General features: G+C 48.3%; 1 protein-coding gene across 6 annotated transcripts in view; it reads left to right on the top strand.

Annotated features, from left to right (window-relative positions):
- LOC119966976 (dynein heavy chain 8, axonemal-like) overlaps positions 1-25764 on the top strand; it is a 1648910-nt gene that overhangs the window by 1214706 nt on the left and 408440 nt on the right. For all 6 annotated transcript variants that reach the window (XM_038798944.1, XM_038798946.1, XM_038798947.1 and 3 more), the window contains 2 exons: positions 4766-5003; positions 8850-8992. In XM_038798944.1, the coding sequence (XP_038654872.1) occupies positions 4766-5003; positions 8850-8992 (381 nt within the window). The remainder of the gene's footprint in view (positions 1-4765; positions 5004-8849; positions 8993-25764) is intronic.

Raw genomic sequence — 25764 nt, forward strand, 5'->3', positions numbered from 1 at the left:
AGAGAATGAATGTCTGTTGGATGTCTGACAGCTTTTGTATATTTAAATGCGTACCACTTCTTCAATTTTAATCTTTCTTAATCCCTGTCGGTAATCCTAACTGTAACATATTTGTCAATCCTGTCAATTAAGTTTCAGGAACACTTTTCAAATTTCCAAAGGCTATATTGTCTCCTCCCAAATACGTCTTGCCGGTGCAAGAACCATTTTATAGTCACCTTATTTTAAATCATACACCTCCTCATTTGGTTGCATGCTTAAAGTCACATAGTTCCTACGGGTTAGGTACGTTTTGGCGCAGCCATTTGGGCGCGGCCGTTGTGGCGCAGCCGTTTTGGCACCAGCCGTTTTGACGCCGGCTGTTTTGGCGCCAGATGTTTTGGCGCCGGACGTTTTGGCCATAATAACATTTCTTTATTTGTAAATTAGCCTCAGTTGAGTTGGCTGCTGGTGCAGGTCCGCTGTCACAAGTGTTTCGTTCTATCACCATCTTTTTATATATTTTTTAACTAAACCAATTCGCATACCCATATGATGGCTGAGGAAGTATCAACGAAACGTGGTAAAGAAAAATTTGTTCATAACGGATTCCTTTATGTCTTTGACAAAACAAGCAAAGGTGACAGCGAAATGAAATTTTGGCGTTGTGAGCAAAAAAACCGGTGCAAAGCACGGCTCCATACTAAAGCTGCAAACGTGGTGAGGCAGCTGAACAGCCATTCGCATGATGCTTCTGCTGCACAAGTAGAGGTTGCACTCGTGAAAACTAAAATAAAAAAGAGAGCACAGGAAACCCTTGAGGCACCGACTGTAGTTGTTAATGAATGTTTGACAGACATATCCCAAGCTAGTCTACCAGCCATTCCTAATATATCTGCTTTGAGGAGAATGATAAGCAGAAAGCGTAATTATGTATTGAACGCCCCCACCAATCCAAGTGATTTACAACAATTGATTGTGCCAGAATGCTACAGGATATATGTCCCTCAACCAGGAGTGGAAGAAAATTCTTTTCTTTGTGATAGCGGACCAGGTCATGACCGGATATTAATCTTCGGAAGACAGAGCTGGCTACAGCACTTATTGACATCTGATATGTGGTTTGCAGATGGCACATTCAGTATTGCTCCCAGCCTCTTTTCTCAGATTTATGTAATTATGGTAAAAAAACACGGAGGAGTTACTCCTACGGTTTATGCTCTTTTGCCCAACAAGCAACGCACCACATATGCGAGAATGTTCGCATTATTGAAAGAAATCGAACCCAACTTGAAACCCAGTTCAGTCGTCTGTGATTATGAACAAGCTGCGCACAGTGCTATGAAAGACATATTCCCTGATGTTCAAATAAAAGGATGCTTTTTTCATTTAGCTCAAAATATGCAAAAACATCTAGCTAGTATGGGGTTCCGTAGTTTGTATAACACTGATCCAGATTTCGCGTTAAAAGCTAAAATGATTATTGCCATTGCCTTTGTACCTTTGAACAAAATCGATGAATATCTGGATGCTTTAGCGACCCAACTGCCGCAAGAACCGTATAGAGATGCAGATAAAAGAATACATGAAACTGTTCTTAAATTTGAAAACATGGATGCTATCGAGTACTTGAGGAGCCTTGCTCATTATTACCAAATGAACTAAACTAAATGAACTAATTTAAGGTTTTTAACTAAATGAACTAATTTAAGGTTTTTAATTTACAATAAAGATAAAAGAATACATGAAACTGTTCTTAAATTTGAAAACATGGATGCTATCGAGTACTTGAGGAGCCTTGCTCATAATTACCAAATTAACTAAACTAAATGAACTAATTTAAGGTTTTTAACTAAATGAACTAATTTAAGGTTTTTAATTTACAATAAAGTTAGTTTAAAAACTTTTTAAAGCTCATCTTTTAATTTACAGTTTTAAGCTTGCTTTTAAGTCCTTCCTTAGAATGATACTGAATCTTGCAACAATTTACTTGCAACAATTTACTAGCCACAAAAACTAAAAAAAGTTCTGTTGTCTGCGCCCAAACGACCGCGCCAAATTGGCTGCTCCCAATTGTCCCATGGCGCCCAAACGGCTGCGTCCAAACGGCCGCGCCAAAACGTTCGCGCCCAATTGTCCCATACCGAGTTCCTACATCCAAAGAAGTACACTTTTTAAAATCCCGTCCAAGAGCCCCAATTTTCATTATGAACCAGACTGATGTGAAATCGGAGGGTATCCAAAAACCCAGAAGGGTAACGTGGAACACTGATTCATAGTGGTGTATGTGTTTTTTGGGTGTAATGTGAGGAACAATGTTCAGCCCAGTGAGGAACAGTTCAGTTGTTGTGTGAATAATTCATAAAGAATATTTATCAAGTTGTCAGAAAGACAAAAACACACATGACAAGAAGGACTATAATACACTATGGCACTTGAAAATGAAATGAAATGAAAGTATACTGATGACTATACACACTGAATTTTACATGAAACTATCCCTTGGTCCCCAATTAACTAGGTTACCTGAACTCTGAGACACTATTTTTCCCAAACAACATCCAATATTAAATAATTCTATGAGCTAAGTCCATCAAATAATTATCGTAACCAGGTTAAGGTGACCACATCTGAGGAAATAGCCTTCAGATTCAGTCAAGGTGTAAAATGGTTGTTTTCTTTTGGAACACTAGGGGCGAGATTCTCCGACCCCGCCCCTAGTGAATCGTGAATCCCGCCCCCGCCGTCCGCCGAATTCTCCAGCACCGGAGGTTCAGCGGGGGCGGGAATCGCGCCGCGCCGGTCGTCGGCCGCTCACAGGGCCCCCCCCCCCCGGCAATTCTCCAGCCCGCGATGGGCCGAAGTCCCACTGGCTTTTTGCCAGTCCTGCCGGTGCAGATCAGACTAGGTCCCTTACCGGCAGGACCTGGCGGCATGGGCAGGCTCCGGGGTTCTGGGGGGGGGGGGGGGGGGCATGATGTGATCTGGCCTCGGAGGGTGTCCCCATGGTGGTCTGGCCTGCGATCGGAGCCCACCGATCCGCAGGCGGGCCTGTGCCGTCGGGCACTCTTTTCCTATGCATCGGCCATGTCAGCCTCCGCAATGATTGACGCGTAGGTGAACCTCCCCCACCTGCGCATGCGCGGGGTATGACTCTCCCTGGCCAGCGGAGTCCCTTCAGCACCGGCTGGCGTGGCGCCAAAGGCCGCACCTTTGGGGCAGGCCGACGCCGGAGTGGTTCACGCCACTCCGTCCCGCCTGGACCCTCCACCCCACCGGGTACGGGAGAATCCCACCCTAGATTTGCAACTGCTGCAATTCTGATGTTAGCTGTCTCTCCCCCTTTCACCTTTGTTGGTGTTCTCTAGTTATACTATTTATTTCCCTTTTATGTTATTCATCCTGTAGAGTTGGCTTTTGGCAGGTACCAGTCAATTTCAATATCTTGCCACTTTGAAGTTACCACCTGTATAGCCCATTATTTTCTCCAGTCACATATGAGAAATACTGATTTTCCATTGATAGGCAAATTCGCATCTCATTATTTCTACAGATGTCTGCCTCTAATCAACTCCCTGTATTACTTTTTTAATCTTAATTTTCCTCAATTCTTAACATAGGAACATAGGAATTAGGAGCAGAAGTAGGCAATTCAGCTGTGGGCCCTGCTCCGTCATTCAATCAGATCATTGCTGATCTCTTAACAATTGACCATTAGTCTCTGCTTCTTATTATTCAACCAATTTTGTATCCACGCTGCTATTGTCTCTTTTATTCTATGAGCTATAACTTTTCTCACAAGTTTATGTGGCACTGTGTCAAATGCCGTGTGAAATTCCATGTCAACCACATCAACAACATTACCCACATCAATACTCTTACTTCCTCAAAAAACTCCAGCAAGCTAGTTAAACACAATTTCCCCTTTCAAAATCCCTGCTGGCTCTTCTCGAATCAGCTCACAATTTTCCATGCGACTATTAATTATATCCTGAATAGTGGTTTTCAGAAGTTTGCCCCACATTGATGTTAAATTGATGGCCTGACTTACTGGGACTGTCTTTACAACCTTTTTTGAACAAGGGCGTAACATTTGCAATTCTCCAACCCTCTGGCACCTCCCCTGAGTTTAGAGGAGAATGGGAGATTATGGTCAACTCCCCCAGAATTTCTATTCTCACTTCTTTCCATCCACTTGGATGCATCTCATCTGGTCCCGATGCCTTGATGTCAACTTTCAGTACCAATAATCTCTTCACTTCCTCTGCATTCATTGTGAACCTTTCTAAGAACAGAATTTCCTTGTCTCTCTCCTGGGTAGCATCACCCTCCTTGGTAAAGAGGGATGGAAAAGTATTAATTTAATATCTCAGCCATGTCCCCTGCCTCCTAAATTTCCTTTCAGGTCCCCAATCGGCAAAATTCCATTCTTTACCATCCTTTTAGTATTTCTATGTCTAGCGAAGACTTTGGCAATCCCCTTGTGTTGGTCGCCAATCTTTTCTCATAATCCCTCTTTGCTTCTCTAATCAGCTTTTTCACCTCCCCTCAGAATATTCTATATTCCTCTTGGTTCTCAACTGTATTTTCGACCTGACATCTGTGATAAGCATACTTTTTCTTTGCTATCTTAATTTCTGTCTCCTTTTTCATCCTGTACTATCCTTCGCTGGGATGGCATTGTACGATTGAAAAATATTTTAGCAGCCTTAATATTTCCTTGAGAGCAAATACCCAAGTCAGAAAGAGACATCCATTAACAATGCAAACTTTTCTCTCCCTTTAGTCCATCACCCTGTTCGATGGTTTGATTCCTTCAAGGGAAGATGGAGGCATTTCTGACCCATTGCAACTTAAGCGCCTTTTTGTGTTTGTGCTGATGTGGAGTATTGGTGCCCTGTTGGAATTAGAAAGCAGAACAAAACTTGAACAATTTCTCCAAAACCACAGCAGCAAACTGAGCCTGCCAGCGATCCCTCCAGAGAGCAACCAGACCATGTTTGAGTATCTTGTCAATCAAAAAGGTATGAACAAAGAAATGATGTACTATCATTCAGAATTCTCACCTTATAAATGAAGCACAAAGTAGTTTCACAATGTGTCACTTTCTAAGCAGTGTACAGTACTCATTTATTGTTCTATAATTCTCTAGCTTATGAGTAACATCCTTGTTGGCGATTCTAGTTAATTTTTGGTTACCAAGCTTTGACCACTGCAGACTATTCTTCTGCAAATATAGGGGTGGATTCTGCGATTCTGCCGCTATGTCCACAGGATCCGTCTGGTCTTACAACCAAAAAGTCGCTCTGTCTGGTGGGGGGCTAGCGGCCACTCCACATATAGCCCCTCAGCTTTACCTGCCGATACTGCCACAGAATTGTCAGGTCCATGGCTGCACATGTGCACGACGGCGGCCTGCAGCGGCTACGCCGTACAACATGGCGCTGGCTGCACGCGGACCCGGCCTGCTAAACACTGGCCCCCTGTAACCCCCCTCACCACCCCCACCAGTCCCCCCTGCAGTGGAACGGCTGCGCCCCCCCCCAACCTCACCCTGACTGCGGCAGCGCAGGATACAGTCCGCAGCCACCACGCAAGGTCCCCAAAAAGTGAGAGGACACGCGCCCCACACCGTCAGGGACTCGGCCCATCGGGGCGGAGCAACAGAGGAGAGCCTCAAGTGACGTCCTAAGGGTGACCAGACAGTGTGGGGGCGTACTCCTCAAGTACGTCGATTTTGAGGGAGCGGCGCATCGTAAAAACGCGCCGCACCCGATTCTGCCGTAAAAATGGATTCTCTCGTTGATCACCGAACGGGAATTCAGCGTCAGCGATTGGAGAATCCAGCCCTTAATCTTTATTAAGTTTTTATTTTGTAAGTATTAATCATAGGTTTCTTGCCAATTTATTTGTAAAAATCTAATTTAATTTAAGGTCCAAAAATATTCTGGCCAGTAGAAAAATTTGCCACATTTATTCACAAATGCTTCTTGCATTTCAAGTCAAAGACTCATTTTATATACATCTGGTAATTTGTGCTAAAATTTGGAAAGCTGCCCTATAGAATAATCAAGCTGCCATTGTTGTACTCATCGCATCATTCCATACAGGCAAGGTGCCAGACTCTTCCACCATCATCTCTTGGGATGTTCTGTACCATGACAGGATAGACCTCAGAGATTGGGAAACAGTTGTATGCAGTCATGAGGGAGTAGTCCAAGGAATCCTCAATATTGACTCCAGACTGCAATGAAGTCTCTTTGCTTCAAGTCAAACATGGATAAGGAAATCTCTGGCTGATCAATAGCTGCTGTCTTCTCTCATCAAATGAATCAATAGTCTTCCATGTTGAACATCACTTGGATGAAGCATGAGGGTAGCAAAGACAAATTTACTCTGGGTGGGAAAACATCAATATCGACCAACAAGAGTGGCTCGAAAGCACCGCTACTGATCGAGTCCTAAAGGGCATATTTGCCAGACTGGGTAAGTGAAAAGTTATGAGGGAAAACTATTTGACCTTATCCTTACCTTGTCCTGCCCTTAATAGACAGATTTATTGTATATACATCTGTCCATGACATCATTATAGCTATGGGGCTGGTTTAGCTCAGTTGCCTGGACAGCTAGTTTGTGATGCAGAGCAAAGTCAACAGCATGGGTTCAGTTCCCGTACCGGCTGAGGTTATTCATGACCCTGACTTGCGTTGACAAGTGGTAAGTAAAATTTGCACTACACAAGTGGCAGGCAATGACCATCTCCAACAAGACCATCACCCCTTAACATTTAATGGCATTACAATTGCTGAAGCTCCCACGATCAACACCCTGGGGCTTGCCATTGATCAGAAACTCAACTGGACTAGCCATATAAATACTGTGACCACAAGAGCAGGTTGTAGCCATCTAAGATGGACACCAGTGAATACAAAATGGAAGACTGCAAAGAGTGCAGGGAAAAACGGACATGGTCAAAAGCAAACAGCTTGCAGAAGCTTTAAAGGACACTTGCAAAAACCGGTTTCCCGACAGCTGCAGAGTTCAGGTAGCGCTGTTAATGGGAAAGCCATCTACATACTAATGAGGTGATACCGGGACAACCCCGGGCACAATAGATACACTTTTGATACTTTCAAAAGCGAAGCAGACACGATGGAGCCAGCGAAACCAGGACAATGAGTCCTAAGAACCACCCCAGCCATCAAGGAACGACCCTAGGATAGGGGGGTTCAAATCATATCGATTGGGGAAAGGCACAATCGATACCCAGCAGGTGAGGAAGCCCGCCCCAAGGAGCACGGACCTCCTGGGACCTATAAAAGGTCCCGCACATGGTTCGGTCTCCTGTCTCCGGCCTCCGACTCCAGCCTCCAGATCCTGTCTTTTACACCAGCCGTCGAGCAGCAGCCATCGATAAGTAAGTGCCAAAATGACGATCGCTACCTTGACCCAGGCATTACTTATACCCGTGCCGACCAGTAGTATCAAGAAGTTGCAGACCAGAACGGAACAAAGGCCTTGTTCCCTGACCTTGCCTGTTCCTTCTTAGATAAGTATTAGTCGTTTAATGGTAGAGAAGTAAGTTAGTCTTTAGCGTGTGCATGAGTATTTATTATAATTGTTATACTAAACTCTAACTGTTTGGACTTACTAATTGGTGTATAGCTTTATTGCTTTGAACTTGACCTTGATGCTTGTGACGGTGTCTCTTCCGGCACCTGGCGACTCCAGAGCATAGAAATAAGAAACAGAGCCAAACGAGTGTTAAGCACAGTGCCTCTATTGGAGGAGTGTTAAATACACTAACTCAGAACGAGCAACAAGGTCAAAGGCTATGAATCTTGTGTCGAGTAACTCACCTCCTGATGACCCCCCAAAGCCTGTCTTCCATCTCCAAGGCACAAATCAGGAGTGCAATCGAATACTCTCCACATGTCTGTCTGGATGAGTGCAGCTCCAACAACACTCAAGAGGTTCAACACCATCCAGGACAATGCAGCCTGTTTGATTGCTTCCCCTTCCACAAATAACAAAGAAAAAATACAGCACAGGAACATGCTCTTAGGCCCACCAAGTCTGCGCTAATCCAGGTCCTCTATCTAAAACTGCCACCTATTTTCTAAGGATCTGTATCCCTCTGCTCCCTCTCCATTCATGTATCTGTCTAGATACATCTTAAATGACACTATCGTGCCCGCCTCTCCTACCTCCGCCAGCAATGCGTTCCAGGCACCCACCACCCTCTGCGTAAAGAACTTTCCACGCATCGCTCCCTTAAACATTTCCCCTCTCACCTTTAGCTCGTGACCCCTAGTAATTGAGTCCCCCACTCTGGGAAAAAGCTTCTTGCTATCCAATCACTCCACCATGGGCGAACAGTGGCAGCTATGTGTACCATCTACAAGATGCACTGCAGGAACTCACAAAAGTTCCTTTGGCAGCACCTTCCAAACTTACACTCACTACCATCTCAAAGGACAAGGGCAGCAGGTACCTGGGGATCCCACCACCTGGAGGTTCCCCTCCAAGTCACTCACCACCCTGACTTGGAAATATATCGCCATTCCTTCTGTCGCTGGCTCAAAGTCCTGGAACTCCCTCCGTAACAGCACTGTGGGTGTACCTACACCTGCAGTGATTCAAGAAGGCAGCTCACTACCTTCTTAAAGGTAAATGCTGGCATAGCCAGTGATGCACACATCCCGTAAATTAATTTTTAAAAGCTTTCAAGCTTGGAAGAGGCTCATTTAATGCTTTCAAAGGTAAAGCTAGAAATCTTTCAATGTACATTTTAATGGAAGTCATAATGACTAGGTATAATTAAACATATAATTAAACTGCATCATAACTTTCTTTGTTTGTTTTGTCAGGTGCATGGGAGCACTGGAGAGTTTGGGTTCAGGAATATCACTATCCAACTGATAGTGAGCCAGACTATAATTCAATCCTTGTACCAAATGTTGACAATGTTAGGACCAACTTTCTTGTGGACATCATAGCTAAACAAAACAAGGTAAATGCAGAATAAACGATCTTTGTTGTTATTTCTGATTACTATTGCTAAACAAAATAAGCTAATTGCAGAATAAGGAAGTTTTGCTGTTATACAGGTGTATGGAGTTTTTTTACAGTATGGAAAGAGGCCCTTTTGGCCCATCATGTCTGCACCGGCCATCAAACATCTATCTATTTTCCCATTTTCAAGCACTTGCCCTGTAGCCTTGTGTGCTATGGCTAGTACTCTAAACATGAGGGACTGCAACTAGCGAGCACACAGCCGCTAGGCAAGAAACAATAATTATCAGTAACACAATATCAAGCATACAATTCCCTACCAATTAAACATACACCAACAACGGTTCAAAAGGAAACCAAAAACACCAGCAACCTGCACGGCTCCCAAATCGGGTGCAGCAGACAGCCACTAACACAAAAAGTCACCATTAGTCCACAAAGGCATCCCGACACAACCTTCATTCAAACCAGGCCACCGCCCCTCCTCTCCTGCAGTACCTGCATCTGGTCTCATTAGCATTAAACCATGAACAAAACCAATAAAGAATCAATGAGAAAACAAAGCCATCAACAGCCGAACAAGTGCACACTCCACCTCCGCGCCCTCCCGGGACTTGGCCGAAGAAAAACTGGGCATTAACAAGTGACAACCAGTTATAGAGTCATAGATGTTTACAGTATGGAAACATGCCCTTTGGCCTAGCTTGTCCATTCTGCCCTGTTTCTATCATTAAGCTAGTATCACTTGCCCGCGTTTGGTCCATATCCCTCTGTACCCACTCTGCCCATGTAACTGTCTACCTGTTCCAGACAAAAGTCAATAAACAGTCAAAGATCAATAAACAAAACAAAACTGGGGCTGGTTTAGCACACTGGGCTAAATCTCCAGCTTCTAAAGCAGACCAAGGCAGGCCAGCAGCACAGTTCAATTTCCGTACCAGCCTCCCTGAACAGGCGCCAGAATGTGGCGACTAGGGGCTTTTCACAGTAACTTCATTGAAGCCTACTTGTGACAATAAGCGATTTTCATTTCATTTCATTTTCAGTGATGATATCAACAACCTGCAAGACCAAACCCTCTTCCACCTTCAGCCCAGTAGCAGGCCAGAAAGAAGGCTCCCCTTGCCTCACTCCAGGTCAAAGAAGCAGAAAGGCAGCTACATCAGAAACACAGCGCCAGGCATTGCAGTAGCAAGCAGGCTTCCTCCTCTTTCTCCCCCTCTGGCAGCTTCCGTAGCAGAAACAGGCATTACTTGAAAGCCACAGTAACATAAGGCACAGCAGAGGAGTGAGAAAGCACCTCTTGCCTTTCTTCAGACTGGTAATAGGCTTGCTCATAGCTTTCCTTTGCCTCATTCCAGGCTTCAGAAGCAGAAAAGGCAGCAGCAAACAAAACATTAGGTCTTCAAGCAGTGTTGCAGCCAAAAGCAAGGAGCAGACAGCACACACAACCTGCAGCTACTTGGGAATGGTGAAGTGCTCGCATCCCTATTAGTGATAGCCTTCAGTTGTGCGGCCAGACGTCACCATGGTCAGTGGGAGTTAAAGTGACCTGCCTGATGGAAGGGTCTGGAAGAGGGCAAAGCCTGGGTGTGAGGTGTCTCTGACAATGCTGTCTGCCTTCCTGAGGCAGCAGGAGGTGTAGACAGAATCAATGGGAGGGTGGCAAGCTTGTGTGATGCGTTGGGCTAAGTTCGCCACACTCTGCAGCTTCTTGCGATCTTGGGCCGAGCAGTTGCCATACCAAGCTGTGATGCAGCTGGATAGGATGCTCTATGGCTCATCTGTAGACGTTTGTGAGAGTCGATGCAGACATGCCGAATTTCTTTAGCTTCCGTAGGAAGTAGAGACATTGTTGGGCTTTCTTGACTGTTGCATCAACGTGAGTGGACCAGGGCAGACTGTTGGTGATGTTGACCCCCAGGAACTTAAAGCTTTCGACCATCTCCACTTTGGAGCCATTGATGTAGCCGAGAGTGTGTATCGTGCTACACTTCCTGAAGTCGATGATCAGTTCTTGGTTTTGCTGACATTTACAGAGGTTGTTTTCGGTACACCGTGCAACCAAATTATTTACCTCCCTTCTGCAGTCTGATTCATTCTTGTTTGAGATACGATCTACCACAGTCGTATCATCCGCAAACTTATAGATCGAATTTGAATTCAATTTTGCCTCCTTGTGTACAGGGAGTACAGTAGAGGACTGAGCCCACATCCTTGCGTGGTCCCGGTGTTGAGGACTATTGTGGAGGAATTGCTGTTACCGATCCTGACAGATTTCAGTCTGTTAGTGAGGAAGTCAAGGATCCAGCTGCCCAGGGAGGGGTCAAGTCCAAGGTTGCCGAGTTTGGTTATTAGTCTTGTCGGGATAATGGTGTTGAAAGTGGAGCTGTGGACAGTAGTCTAACGTAGGTGTCCTTGTTGTCAAGGTGTTAGAGTGTTGATTGTAGGGCCAGAGAGATAGCATCTGCTGTGGATCGGTTGTGACTATTGGTGAACTGCACTGGATCGCGACCATCTGGGAGACTGGAATTGAACCCACACTCCATCACAAATCAGCTGTCCAGTCAACGGAGCTAAAACCATTCCATTCGGAAATTCCAGTCAGCTTCTTTTCAATACTGCTAATCATGCTCTTAATGAGTCTAACTGACTGCTCACCTCATTGGGGTGGGTAGCTTTGCTGAATCTTGAGGTTCCTTTGGAAAAAGTTGCCAGTGCGAAGAATGGTGGTCAGGAAGCATGCTGACTGGCACTGGTATTTTCGAGCCCTGTCCGTTTCTGATTCCAACCTTGATGGGGCCCAAAGCTTCTAACTTTAAGTATCTGCTCACAAACAGCCCAACTGTCGTGAAGGAGTCCTTGAGGCTTTCTCCCTTCCCATCCCGGCCTCCACAAACAGGTGCCAGAATGTGGCAACTAGGGGCTTTTCACAGTAACTTCATTAAAACCTACTTGTGACAATAAGTGATTATTATTATTATTACTTCTTTCGGTAGCATGGTGGTTAGCATCAATGCTTCACAGCTCCAGGGTCCCAGGTTCGATTCCCGGCTGGGTCACTGTCTGTGTGGAGTCTGCACGTCCTCCCTGTGTGTGCGTGGGTTTCCTCCGGGTGCTCCGGTTTCCTCCCACAGCCCAAAGATGTGCGGGTTAGGTGGATTGGCCATGCTAAATTGCCCGTAGTGTAAGGTTAATGGGGGGATTGTTGGGTTACGGGTATACGGGTTACGTGGGTTTAAAGTAGGGTGATCATTGTTCGGCACAACATCGAGGGCCGAAGGGCCTGTTCTGTGCTGTACTGTTCTATGTTCTATGAATCTTTTTGCACTGGCTCCACTGCTTTGAGGCCTAACTCGCCGTCTCCTCCTTGCCCGCCGTCACTGAGGCACAGAAGCTGAGCCTCCTCCATGCCCAGGTGAGCCACAGAATCTCGGTACTAATCGAAGACACGACCACGTACGCAGACGCGGTCGCGATCCTGAAAAGACACTACATGAGGCCTGTGAACAAAGTGTTCGTGTGGCATCTCCTCACCACGCGTCGTCAACGCCCCGGGGAATCGCTGGAGGAATATCTACGCGATCTGAGGGTACTCGCTCGAAACTGCAATTACAAGGACGTCACGGCCTCTCAGCACATGGAATTCGCCATCCGGGACACCGATGTGGCTGGAGTCCTGTCCAACTATGTCAGACAACGCCTGCTCAAAAAGGGCGCCCTCGACCTGGAAAAGACGGTGAAACTATCCACCTCGTTCAAGATAGCCTTCCAGAGTCTGAATGCTTTCCCCTCCGACCACGCGACCTCCTCGTGGGCGCCAGAGGTGCGACCATCACCCGACCCGAGGGTGTCCCAGACTTGTGCCGCGCTGCTGGCCGCCCAACCAGGGGGCCTGCCTTGCTATTTCTGTGGTCAGAACCAGCACCCCAGGCAGCTTTGCCCAACTCGGAATGCGACCTGTACCGCCTCCGGCAAGAAAGGACATTTTGCCAAAGTCTGCTTGGCCCGACTCAAAGATGCAAAATTGCAGGCCCGACTCACAGGCCCGCAGACCCCACAGCGTGGCTGTGTGCCTGCCAGTACCACCCCCTTCTGACGCGTCATCCGCCTCATGCTACCCGTGGGTGCCGCCATCTTTAACCCTACCCAACACGTGTGACTCATGGGGGCCGCCATCTTGACCGCCATCTTGAACGTCACCCAACACATGTGACCGAGGTGGGCCACCATCTTGCCCGCCATCTTCAACGCCGCCTGACACTTGCGGCCGACGGAGGCCGCCATCTTGGGACCACCCCGCTACCACCGATCACGCCGGCTACCCTCAACTTGGCGCTGTCACCCTCAACCAGTATGGCCCAAGCACCTCAGGAACTCCATGATGACCGTCCGGGTCAATGGGCACGAAACACCCTGTCTGTTTGACTCTGGGTGCACGGAGAGCTTCGTACACCCAGACACGGTAAGGCGCTGTTCCCTCCAGATTTCCCCTGCATCCCAAACAATCTCCCTTGCTTCCGGATTACATTCAGCACAGATCCGGGGTACTGTGTCGCGAACCTCGCGATACAGGGTGTTGAGTACGCCAATTTTAAGCTCTATGTCCTCCCCCATCTCTGCGCTCCTCTCTTGTTAGGACTGGATTTCCAGTGCAACCTCCGAAGCCTGATCCTGAAGTTTGGCGGACTGCTACCCCCTCTCACCGTATGTAGCCTCGCAACCCTTAAGGTCACCCCTCCCTCGCTCTTTGCGAACCTCACCTCCGACTTTAAACCCGTCGCCACCAGGAGCAGGTGGCACAGTTCCCAGGACAGGACTTTTATTAACTCGGAGGTCCAGCGGCTCTTGAGGGTGGGGTCATCGAGGCCAGTAATAGCCCCTGGAGAGCCCAAGTAGTGGTCATCAGGACCGGATGGTCGTGGACTACAGCCAGACCATAAACCGCTACACGCAACTCGATGCGTAACCCCTTCCTCGCATAGCGGACATGGTTAATCAGATTGCACACTACCGGGTTTTCTCCACGCTAGACGTGAAGTCCGCATACCACCAGCTCCCGATCCGCCAGTACACTGCCTTTGAGGCAGACAGCCACCTCTTCCACTTCCTCAGGGTCCCCTTCGGCGTCACCAATGGGGTCTCGGTATTCCAAAGAACGATGGACCGAATGGTTGACGAGTACGGGCTACGAGCCACGTTCCCGTACTTGGATAACATCACCATCTGTGGCCATGAACAGCAGGACCACGACGCTAACCTTCAGAAGTTCCTGCAAACAGCCCAAGCCCTCAATCTCACCTACAAGAAAAAATATATTTTCCGCACAACCCGACTAGCCATCCTCGGCTAGGTCGTGGAAAACGGAGTCCTCAGGCCCGAACCCGACCGCATGCAACTCCCCCTTCCCCACTGCCCCAAAGCCCTGAAGAGATGCCTGGGGTTCTTTTCGTATTATGCCCAGTGGGTCCAAAACTATGGAGAAAAAACCCGCCCACTTATTAAAGCCACCACCTTTCCCCTGTCAACTGAGGCCCGCCTGGCCTTCAGCTGCATCAAGGCAGACATTACCAAGGCCGCGATGCACGCGGTGGACAAGTCAATCCCCTTCCAGGTGGAGAGCGACGTGTCAGATGTTGCCCTGGCTGCTACCCTTAACCAGGCAGGCAGGCCCGTGGCCTTTTTTTCCTGTACCCTCAATGCCTCCGAGATTCGACACTCTGACGAAAAGGAAGCTCAAACCATTGTGGAGGCTGATCATGAAGCGCATCACCGCCATACTCCCGGAACGCCTTGACCCACTTCAATTCGCATACCGTCGCAACCGGTCCACATCAGACGCCATTTCCCTGGCCCTACACTCATCCCTAGAGCATCTCGAAAACAAGGACTCCTACATCAGACTCCTATTTATTGACTACAGCTCCGCCTTCAACACCATAATCCCAGCCAAGCTCATATCAAAGCTCCAAAACCTAGGACTTGGCTCTCCACTCTGCAACTGGATCCTTGACTTTCTGACCAACAGGCCACAGTCAGTAAGAATGAACACCAACACTTCCTCAACAATAGTCTACACCAACCTTCTGAAGGAGCACCACACTCAGGCCCACTCCCCCACCCTTTCCCTGTAACCCCATAACCCTTTCGACACTACGGGCAATTTAATAATAATAATAATCTGTATTATTGTCACAACGCACTTTATTAGTGGTCTGACCCACAGACCACAATCAATAAAAATGAACAGCAACACCTCCTCCACAATAGTCCTCAATACCGGGGCCCCGCAAGGCTGCGTACTTAGCCCCCTACTCTACTCCCTGTCCACACACGACTGCATGGCAAAACTTGGTTCCAACTCCATCTACAAGTTTTCTGACGATACGACCGTATGGGCCGGATCTCGAATAACGATGAGTCTGAATACAGGAGGGAGATAGAGAACCTAGTGGAGTGGTGTAACAACAACAATCTCTCCCTCAATGCCAGCAAAACTAAAGAGCTGGTCATCGACTTCAGGAAGCAAAGTACTGTACACACCCCTGTCAGCATCAACGGGGCCAAGATAGAGGTGGTTAGCAGTTTCAAATTCCTAGGGGTGCACATCACCAAAAATCTGTCCTGGTCCACTCACGTCGACGCTATCACCAAGAAAGCACAACAGCGCCTATACTTCCTCAGGAAACTAAGGAAATTCGGCATGTCCACATTAACCCTTACCAACTTTTACAGATGCACTATAGAAAGCATCCTATCGGGCTGCATCACAGCCTGGTTTGGCAACTGCTCGGCCCAGGACCGCAAGGAACTTCAGAGAGTCGTGAATACTGCCCAGTCCATCACACGAACCTGCCCCCATCCATGGACTCCATCTACACCTCCTGCTGCCGGGGGAAAGCGGGCAGCATAATCAAGGATCCCTCCCACCCGGCTTACTCACTTTTCCAACTTCTTCCATCGGGCAGGAGATACAGAAGTCTGAGAACACACACGAACAGACTCAAAAACAGCTTCTTCCCCACTGTCACCAGTCTCCTAAATGACCCTCTTATTGACTGACCTCATTAACACTACACCCTGTATGCTTCAACCGATGCCAATGCTTATGTAGTTACATTGTATATCTTGTGTTGGCCTATTATGTATTCTCATGTATTTTATTGTATTTTCTTGAATTTTGTTTAATTCCCTTTTCTTCCATGTACTGAATGATCTGTTGAGCTGCTTGCATAAAAATATTTTTCACTGTACCTCGGTACACGTGTCAATAAACAAATCCAATCCAATCCAAGCTGTGCAGCATTGGAGACACTACCTGGCCGGTAGGAGGTTTACCCTCATCACCAACCAACGGTCGGTAGCCTTTATGTTCGACAACACACAGCGGGGCAAGATCAAGAATGATAAAATCTTGAGGTGGAGAATCAAACTCTCCACCTATAATTACGATATGGTGTATCGTCCTGGGAAGCTCAATGAGCCCCAGATGCCCTGTCCCGTGGCACATGCGCCAGCGCGCAAGGTGACCGACTTCGGGCCATCCACAATGACCTCTGTCACCCGGGGGTCACCCAGCTTCTGCACTTTATCAAGGCCCGCAACCTGCCCTACTCCACCGAAGAGATCAGGGCCATGACCAGGGACTACCAAGTCTGCGCAGAGTGCAAGCTGCACTTCTATCGGCCAGCCAAGGCCCACCTGGCGAAGGCATCCCGCCCTTTTTGAGCGCTTCAACGTCGATTTCAAAGGGCCCCTCCCCTCCACTGACCGCAACGTGTATTTTCTCAATGTCGTTGACACGTACTCCCGTTTTCCCTTGCCATCCTATGCCCTGACATGACCGCGGCCACTGTCATTAAGGCCCTGCACAGCATCTTCACCCTGTTCGGTTTCCCCACTTACGTCCACAGTGACCGGGGCTCCTCGTTTATAAGCGAAGAGCTGCGTCAGTACCTGCTCGGTAAGGGCATTGCCTCGAGCAGGACTACTAGCTACAACCCCCGGGGAAACGGACAGGTGGAGAGGGAGAACGTGATGGTATGGAAGGACGTCCTTCTGGCCCTATGGTCTAGATATCTCCCGGTTTCCTGCTGGCAGGAGGTCCTCCCCGACGCGCTACACTCCATTTGGTCGCTCCTCTGCACAGTCACGAACGAGACCTCTCACAACCGTCTATTTGTCTTCCCCAGAAAATCCACCTCCGGGGTCTCGCTTCTGTCCTGGCTGATGACACCGGGGTCTGTCCTCCTCCGGAAGCACGTGAGGAGCCATAAGTCCGACCCTCTGGTCAAGAGGGTCCAGCTCCTACATGCCAACCCTCAGTACGCCTACTTGGCGCACCGCGACAGCCGACAAGATACAGTCTCCCTCCGGGATCTGGCACCAGCCGGTTCCCCAGCGACCATCACCTACGGCCCCCCCACACTGAACACTGCCCCCGCCACTACATCGCCTACACACCCCTTAACCCCATCGCCGACCCACCATGATGAAGCTCCAGACGACACTCTCCTGGAGTCAACGAGCCCAACACCTGTGCCTGCAGTGACGAATTCAACACCCATGCCTGCGGCGAAGCCGGAGCTGAGGTGATCGCAGCAAACAATCAAGGCGCCGGACAGACTCGATCAGTGAGCCCACATCACCCCCACTGGACTTCAATTTTTTAACAGGGGGTGAATGTGGTGAATATATTGCTGCTACCATTCACCACTGTAATTGCATTATGTTGTATTGTATTATGTTGGTGCCCTTATGCGCTCTGCCTATGGCTCCGCCCCCTCGGGGAGGTATATAGATCTGCAGCCTGTAGGCGGCACTCAGTATAGAGCAGTCGCAGGCAGGCACAGATCCAGCTTATTAAAACCACTGTTAGGCAGCACGGTGGCCTAGTGGTTAGCACAACCGCCTCACGGCGCTGAGGTCCCAGGTTTGATCCCAGCTCTGGGTCACTGTCCGTGTGGAGTTTGCACATTCTCTCCGTGTCTGCGTGGGTTTCGCCCCCACAACCCAAAAATGTGCAGAGTAGGTGGATTGGCCACACTAAATTGTCCCTTAATTGGAAAAAAAAATAATTGGGTAATTAAAACCACTGTTCACTTCTACTAATCGTCTCGTGTGAATTGATCATCGCATCAACCTGTTGTACTTCTTACATTGAAGCAAATGCACTGCAGACCTATAGTCCCGCTGCGCCCTGAAGCTTCCCTCTGCCTGCTTTTACTCGGCATTATGTTTATCTCAGTCTCACATTTTTCCCCAGTCTCTACACTTATTGGCCTGTTGTTTCGGTTCCCACCTCCCTTCCACACTAGTTTAAACCCTCCTGAACAGCACTGGCAAACTTCCTGCACAGGATATTGGTGCCCCTCCAATTCAGGTTCAACCTGTCCTTGTACAGGTCCCACCTTCACCAGAAGACATCCCAGTGATCCATATATCTGAAGCCCTTCCTTCTACACCAGCTCTTTAGTCACGTGTTCAACTGTACTATTTCCCTTACTAGCACGTGGCATGGGGAGTAATCCTGAGATCACTACCCTAGAGGTCCTGCATTTTAGTTCCCGACCTAACTCCCTGAATTGGCTTTGCAGGACCTCTTCCCTCTTCCTGCCTATGTCATTAGTACCAATGTGAACAATGACATCTGCCTGTTTACCCTCTGCTTCAGGATGCCTTGCAGCCATTCAGACACATACAGGATCCTGGCACCAGGGAGGCAACACACCATCCTGGAGTCCTGTTTGCGGCCACAGAAACGCCTGTCTGTGCCCCTGACTATCAAGTCTCCTAATACTATCACTCGCACAAACCAAGAACATGACCATAATTTCCACTTATTGGTGCAAGCCGTGTGTTATTAAGGATTAATTTTCAACAGTCTGAAATGTGACCTTGATCAATTTCTTCAGTTCTATTTATTCCAGTTTGGCAGATATACCCATCCAAGTAAAATAGAGCGTATTAAGGGCATGCCAGCCCCTCAAAATAAGGACCGTTTTCAAAGATGTCAAGGTCTCTTTAATTTCTGGTCTTCCTTCATTCCAAATTTTGCACAAAATTCTTCACCACTAAGGGAATTTTTGAGAAAAGATGTACTTTTCCTGTGACAAGAAGACCACCAACATCCCTGCAAATCACTGAAACAAATGTTAGCAGAGGCATCGACTTTGCAACTTTATGATCCAAGGGTGAAAACTATTGTCACAGAAAGCTCTGGCAGCATGAACACTACCAAAAGGCAAACATTTGCTTCAATATCTCTATCATGCAACCCAACTACTCCAACATCAAGCAAGATAAATTGGGCTGGATTCTCCATCCAGCGACGACGGAATCGTGAACGATTGGCAGAAAATCACACGTGTGCCAAAAATCGAGGTATAAGCCGGGCACCCAATGGAATGCTGTGCTCTGATGCCTCGACAGTTCTATGCTATACTCTGGCATCAGCATGCAAATTGTATGGTAAACGCTGTTGGCATATCATTAATGGGCTAACCCGGCATCCTCCAGGCCTCCCACGATGCTCCACCTCCACCAGGCAGAAGTACCGACAACGTGGATTACTTGTGGTATTTGAAATCGGGAAACAGCCACCGTGGCTGATGAGGGTGAGACAGGAGGTAAGACATGGACCCAAAGGTGCAGTTATGCGCTACCAGTCCTGCCTCTGACTGGGGAGCAGTGGGGAGAGGAGGGGCGACCAGGGGATTGGCCATGGGGTCGGGGTTAGACTCGGCCTAGCTGCCACAGCCCATGGCAGTCACCATGAAGCTGTACGAGCAGGAGTTGCTCGGGGAGGGCTCTGCAGCAGCCGAGTCTGCCTCAGAGGAACAGGGTTCAGCCTATGGAGGGCCTGTAGCCCAACAGGCCAAAGAGGAGGTGGAAAGGCGGCCCCGCATCAGTCCCCGTGTATACTGGCAGTACACACTGAGGACGTACTCCACAGGGAGTGTCATCAAAGAGTCCAGATGACCAGGGAGACCATACGGCATATCTGCTGCTTCACGGTGCATCTGGAACCGCGGGGGTATGGAGGAGGACACGAGCTCTCGGTAGTCATCCAGGTAATGGTCACCCTGAACCTCCATGTATCATGGCCCTTCCAGGCACCGAGTGGGGTCCTGTCGGGGATCTTACAGACCTCCGTGCACACGTGCATCCATGCCATCACAGAGGCCCGATCTGTCCAGTCGGCACATGAATATGGACGCAAATCCTCCTTTGGGCACCGCCGCATGAGGAGGTGTACTTCACAAACAGCAAGGGTTACCGCACCAGGAACATGGAGATTGTGTGTGACCACAAAGTGCACACCATGGATGCCTGTGTCCAATACCCAGGCAGCATGCACAACACTTTCGAGACGTTCCCCTGGGTGAGGGGTTGGCTCCTTGGCAACAGGTCTTATCCTCTATGGTTATGGCTCATTACACCTATCCAGAGGGCAGAGATCAACGCAGAAACCTGCTACAACAGCAGCCATGCAGCGACCAGGAGCATAATCGAGTGGTGCAATGGTGTGCTGAAGATGTGGTTCAGGTGTCTGGACCACTCTAGTGCAGCCCTGCGGTATAGCCCCAGGAGGGTCATGAGCATTGTGGTGGCCTGCTGCTTCCACCACAACATCACGCAGCATTGGGGTGACATTCTGGAGGAGGAGGACGAACGCCAGGCCATGTCCGACGAGGGGGATGTGGAGGAAGATCAGGATGGACAGGACATGGGGTCCGGTCAGCCACAGGAGGGCACCAGGGTCGGCGGCACGAGACAATGGATTCACCACCAGGTTCACCGACTACGCGGCCTGGCTGGTGGCTGCCCGAACAACCCCACCCAGAATATTCTCCCCCCTCAACCAATCACCCTTTCCCTGCAACCGCCCCCCCCCCCCCCCCCCCCCGCCCCCAACACCGCCTCCATGCTCCCTACCTGCTTCATCACAGGGTGCGGGCCCTGGGTTGGCATTATCAGTCGGTCTGGCCCATGGGATAGAGGATGATGATAACCCACTCCGTGATGAGCGTGGTGCTCCGTATCATTTGACGAGGTTTGACTCTCAACCATTGCATAATACATCAAGCACAACTGTTGCACACACTCTCAGTGTTATTTTCAGTTTATTTGGCATGCCGAGAGATATCATTATGGATAAAAGTCCATAATTTATCACACAATTTCTTCTCCTTATTTCCCGAGAAACAAGGGTCTAGCTGAATGAATGATTCACATGGTGAAATCCCTAATCCATCAAGCACAGACAGACCAAACAGATCGATATATTGCAATGTTAGTTCTGAGAGCGATGCCTTTAAGTGCAATAATTGCATCACCAGCAGAGCTCTTGTTTGACAGACAAGTGTGTCCCACATTACCCATTCTCACCCATTCTACTCTCAGAAACTAGGGAACAACTTTTAAAGCTACAAGAGAAGATGACCAAAAAAAATAATATTCTGTATTAATACAAAATATTAAAGTATTTGGTACAATGAACAATATGCTAACTATGTAATAGATTATAACTGGATATGAAAAAAATTTTAAAGGTCCAATTCCGAATAAAAGATTAGTCCCTCTTCGGCAGTAATGGATATTCAGACATTACTACCCTATTAATAAGAACATAAGAACATAAGAACTAGGAGCAGGAGTAGGCCATCTGGCCCCTCGAGCATGCTCCGCCATTCAATGAGATCATGGCTGATCTTTTGTGGACTCAGCTCCACTTTCCGGCCCGAACACCATAACCCTTAATCCCTTTATTCTTCAAAAAACTATCTATCTTTACCTTAAAAACATTTAATGAAGGAGCCTCAACTGCTTCACTGGGTAAGGAATTCCATAGATTCACAACCCTTTGGGTGAAGAAGTTCCACATAAACTCAGTCCTAAATCTACTTCACCTTATTTTGAGGCTATGTCCCCTAGTTCTGCTTTCACCTGTCAGTGGAAACAACCTGCCCGCATCTATCTTATCTATTCTCTTCATAATTTTAAATGTGTCTATAAGATCCCCCCCTCATCCTTCTAAATTGCAACGAGTACAGTCCCAGTCTACTCAACCTCTCCTCATAATCCAACCCCTTCAGCTCTGGAATTAACCTAGTGAATCTCCTCTGCACACCCTCCAGTGCCAGTATGTCCTTTCTCAAGTAAGGAGACCAAAACTGAACACAATACTCCAGCTGTGGCCTCACTAACACCTTATACAATTGCAACATAACCTCCCTAGTCTTAAACTCCATCCCTCTAGCAATGAAGGACAAAATTCCATTTGCCTTCTTAATCACCTGTGCACCTGTAAACCAACTTTCTGTGACTCATGCACTAGCACACCCAGGTCTCTGCACAGCGGTATGGTTTAATATTTTATCGTTTAAATAATAATCCCGTTTGCTGTTATTCCTCCCAAAATGGATAACCTCACATTTGTCAATATTGTATTCCACCTGCTAGACCCTAGCCCATTCACTTAACCTATCCAAATCCCTCTGCAGACTTCCAGTATCCTCTGCACTTTTCGCTTTACCACTCATCTTAGTGTCATCTGCAAACTTGGACACATTGCCCTTGGTCCCCAACTCCAAATCATCTATGTAAATTGTGAACAATTGTGGGCCCAACACGGATCCCTGAGGGACACCACTAGCTACTGATTGCCAACCAGAGAAACACCCATTAATCCCCACTTTTTGCTTTCTATTAATTAACCAATCCTCTATCCATGTTACTACTTTACCCTTAATGCCATGCATCTTTATCTTAAGCAGCAACCTTTTGTGTGACACCTTGTCAAAGGCTTTTTGGAATTCCAGATATACCACATCAATTGGCTCCCCGTTATCTACTGCACTGGTAATGGCCTCAAAAAATTCCAGTAAATTAGTTCGGCACGACCTGCCCTTTATGAACCCATGCTGCGTCTGCCCAATGGGACAATTTCTATCCAGATGCCTCGCTATTTCTTCCTTGATGATAGATTCCAGAATCTTCCCTACTACCAAAGTTAAGGTCACTGGCCTATAATTTCCTGCTCTCTGTCTCCCTCCTTTTTTAAACAGTGGTGTCACGTTTGCTAATTTCCAATCCACCGGGACCACCCCAGAGTCTAGTGAATTTTGGTAAATCATCATTAGTGCATCTGCAATTTCCCTAGCCATCTCTTTTAGCACTCTGGGATGCATTCCATCAGGGCCTGGAGACTTGTCTACCTTTAGCCCCATTAGCTTGCCCATCACTACCTCCTTAGTGATAACAATCCTCTCAAGGTCCTCACCTGCCATAGCCTCATTTCTATCAGTCGCTGCCATTTTATTTGTGTCTTCCACTGTGAAGACCAACCCAAAAAACCTGTTCAGTTCCTCAGCCATTTCCTCATCTCCCATTATTAAAACTCCCTTCTCATCCTCTAAAGGACCAATATTTACCTTAGCCACTCTTTTTTGTCTTATATATTTGTAAAAACCTTTACTGTCTGTTTTTATATTCTGAGCAAGTTTACTCTCATACTCTATCTTACTCTTCTTTATAGCTTTTTTAGTAGCTTTCTGTTGCCCCCTAAAGATTTCCCAGTCCTCTAGTCTCCCACCAATCTTTGCCACTTTATATGCTTTTTCCTTCAATTTGATACTCTCCCTTATTTCCTTAGATATCCACGGTCGATTTTTCCTCTTTCTACCGTCCTTCCTTTTTGCTGGTATAAACCTTTGCTGAGCACTGTGAAAAATCGCTTGGAAAGTTCTCCACTCTTCCTCAACTGTTCCACCATAAAGTCTTTGCTCCCAGTCTACCTTAGCTAGTTTTTCTCTCATCCCATTGTAATCTCCTTTGTTTAAACACAAAACACTAGTATTTGATTTTACTTTCTCACCCTCCATCTGTATTTTAAATTCCACCATATTGTGATCGCTCCTTCCAAGAGGATCCCTAACTATGAGATCATGAATCAATCCTGTCTCATTACACAGGACAAGATCTAGGACCGCTTGTTCCCTCGTAGGTTCCATTACATACTGTTCTAGGAAACTATCGCGGATACATTCTATAAACTCCTCCTCAAGGTTGCCTTGACCGACCTGGTTAAACCAATCGACATGTAGATTAAAATCCCCCATGATAACTGCTGTACCATTTCTACATGCATCAGTTATTTCTTTGTTTATTGCCTGCCCCACCATAACGTTACTATTTGGTGGCCGATAGACTACTCCTATCAGTGACTTTCGCCTTACTATTCCTGATTTCCACCCAAATGGATTCAACCTTATCCTCCATAGCACTGATGTCATCCCTGACTATTGCCCGGATGTCATCCTTAAATAACGGAGCAACACCACCTCCCTTACCATCCACTCTGTCCTTCCGAATAGCTTGATACCTTCGGATATTTAACTCCCAGTCACTGTATAGGGTACAATATAATATACCCTCTCTTACTCTATGGAAATATAGGGGGCGCGATTCTCCCATGCCGCGCCACATGGGAGAATCACCGTGCACGCCATTTTTCCATGCGGTGCCGGTCCGACGCCGTGCCACAATTCTCCCAGACGGCGAGAACGGCGTCATCGAGGTCGGCGCCACGCCTGCCAGAGAATCGCCCAAGGTACCAAGTACGGCAATTCTCTGGGTCCTCCGCTATTCAGCGGCTCGGATGGGCCAACGTCCCGACGGCATGAGCCCAGGTCACGCCGTCACCGTTCACACCTGGTAAATAAATTTGTCAGCCAGTCATGCTGGCTGACGATGTGGAGGAAGGAGGTGAGTGGCCAGCCTCACCGTCGGCAGCAGGAGATGGAGTCCACGGCCGGTGCTGGGGGTAGGGCTGGGGGTGGGGTGGGAGGGCCCTTGGAGTAGGATGCCACAGTGGCCGGTGGGATGGGGGTTTGGAGGAGGATGCTGCAATGCCTGGGGTGGGGTGGGGTTTGGAGGAGGGGGTGGAGGTAGGAGGAGGAGGTGGAGGTAGGAGGAGGGGCTGGAGGTAGGAGGAGGGGGTGGAGGTCGGAGGAGGGGGTGGAGGTAGGAGGAGGCGGTGGAGGAAGGAGGAGGGGTGGAGGTAGGCAGATGGGGTGGAAGAAGGAGGAGGGGTGTGGAGGAAATTATGCCACCATGCTGTTGGGGGGGGGGGGTGAGGTCGGGCACGGTTACCCACCGGAGCAACATGCCAGCCAGCCTTCCATGGCAGGATAGTGGCGAAGGCACCCTTCCAAGTGCAGATTATGCTGATGGGCCGAGGCAAGTGGCGCCTCAATGAGGAGGGACGGGGTTAAGTGCGCGGTGGACGGAGACTGGAGGCAGGGCAAAGTTTGCATGTGTGTCTGCAGCGGTACAGCAGTACATGCCGCAGGCCCTTCCGCCCGACAGGTGCATGAGGAGGTGGAGGATGACGATGACCACCACATCGTCGGGCATGCAGATGACGCTGAATCGGATCCTGATGGGGTGCAGGGGGAGGAGCAAGAGCAGATGGTGGTGCCAAGGCGCCGATGGCGCCCAATACGGCCTCGAGTGTATCAGGGCCGCATGTCGTTCCAGGAGCTTCCAGATGCGACATGCAGGAGGAGACTCCGATTGAGTCGTGAGACCGTGGCACATATATGCCATCTCGTGGCACACCTGGCACCACGTGGAACGGGGGGAGGAAATGCAATCCCGGAGACCGTCAAGGTGACGGTCGCCCTTAATTTCTTCGCCACGGGGTCCTTCCAGGCACCGAGTGGGGACCTCTCTGGAATCTCGCAGGCATCGGTGCGCCGGTGCATC

The sequence above is a fragment of the Scyliorhinus canicula genome, chromosome 6 (genome assembly GCF_902713615.1).
Source record: "Scyliorhinus canicula chromosome 6, sScyCan1.1, whole genome shotgun sequence".
In the NCBI taxonomy this organism is placed as follows: Eukaryota; Metazoa; Chordata; class Chondrichthyes; order Carcharhiniformes; family Scyliorhinidae; genus Scyliorhinus; species Scyliorhinus canicula.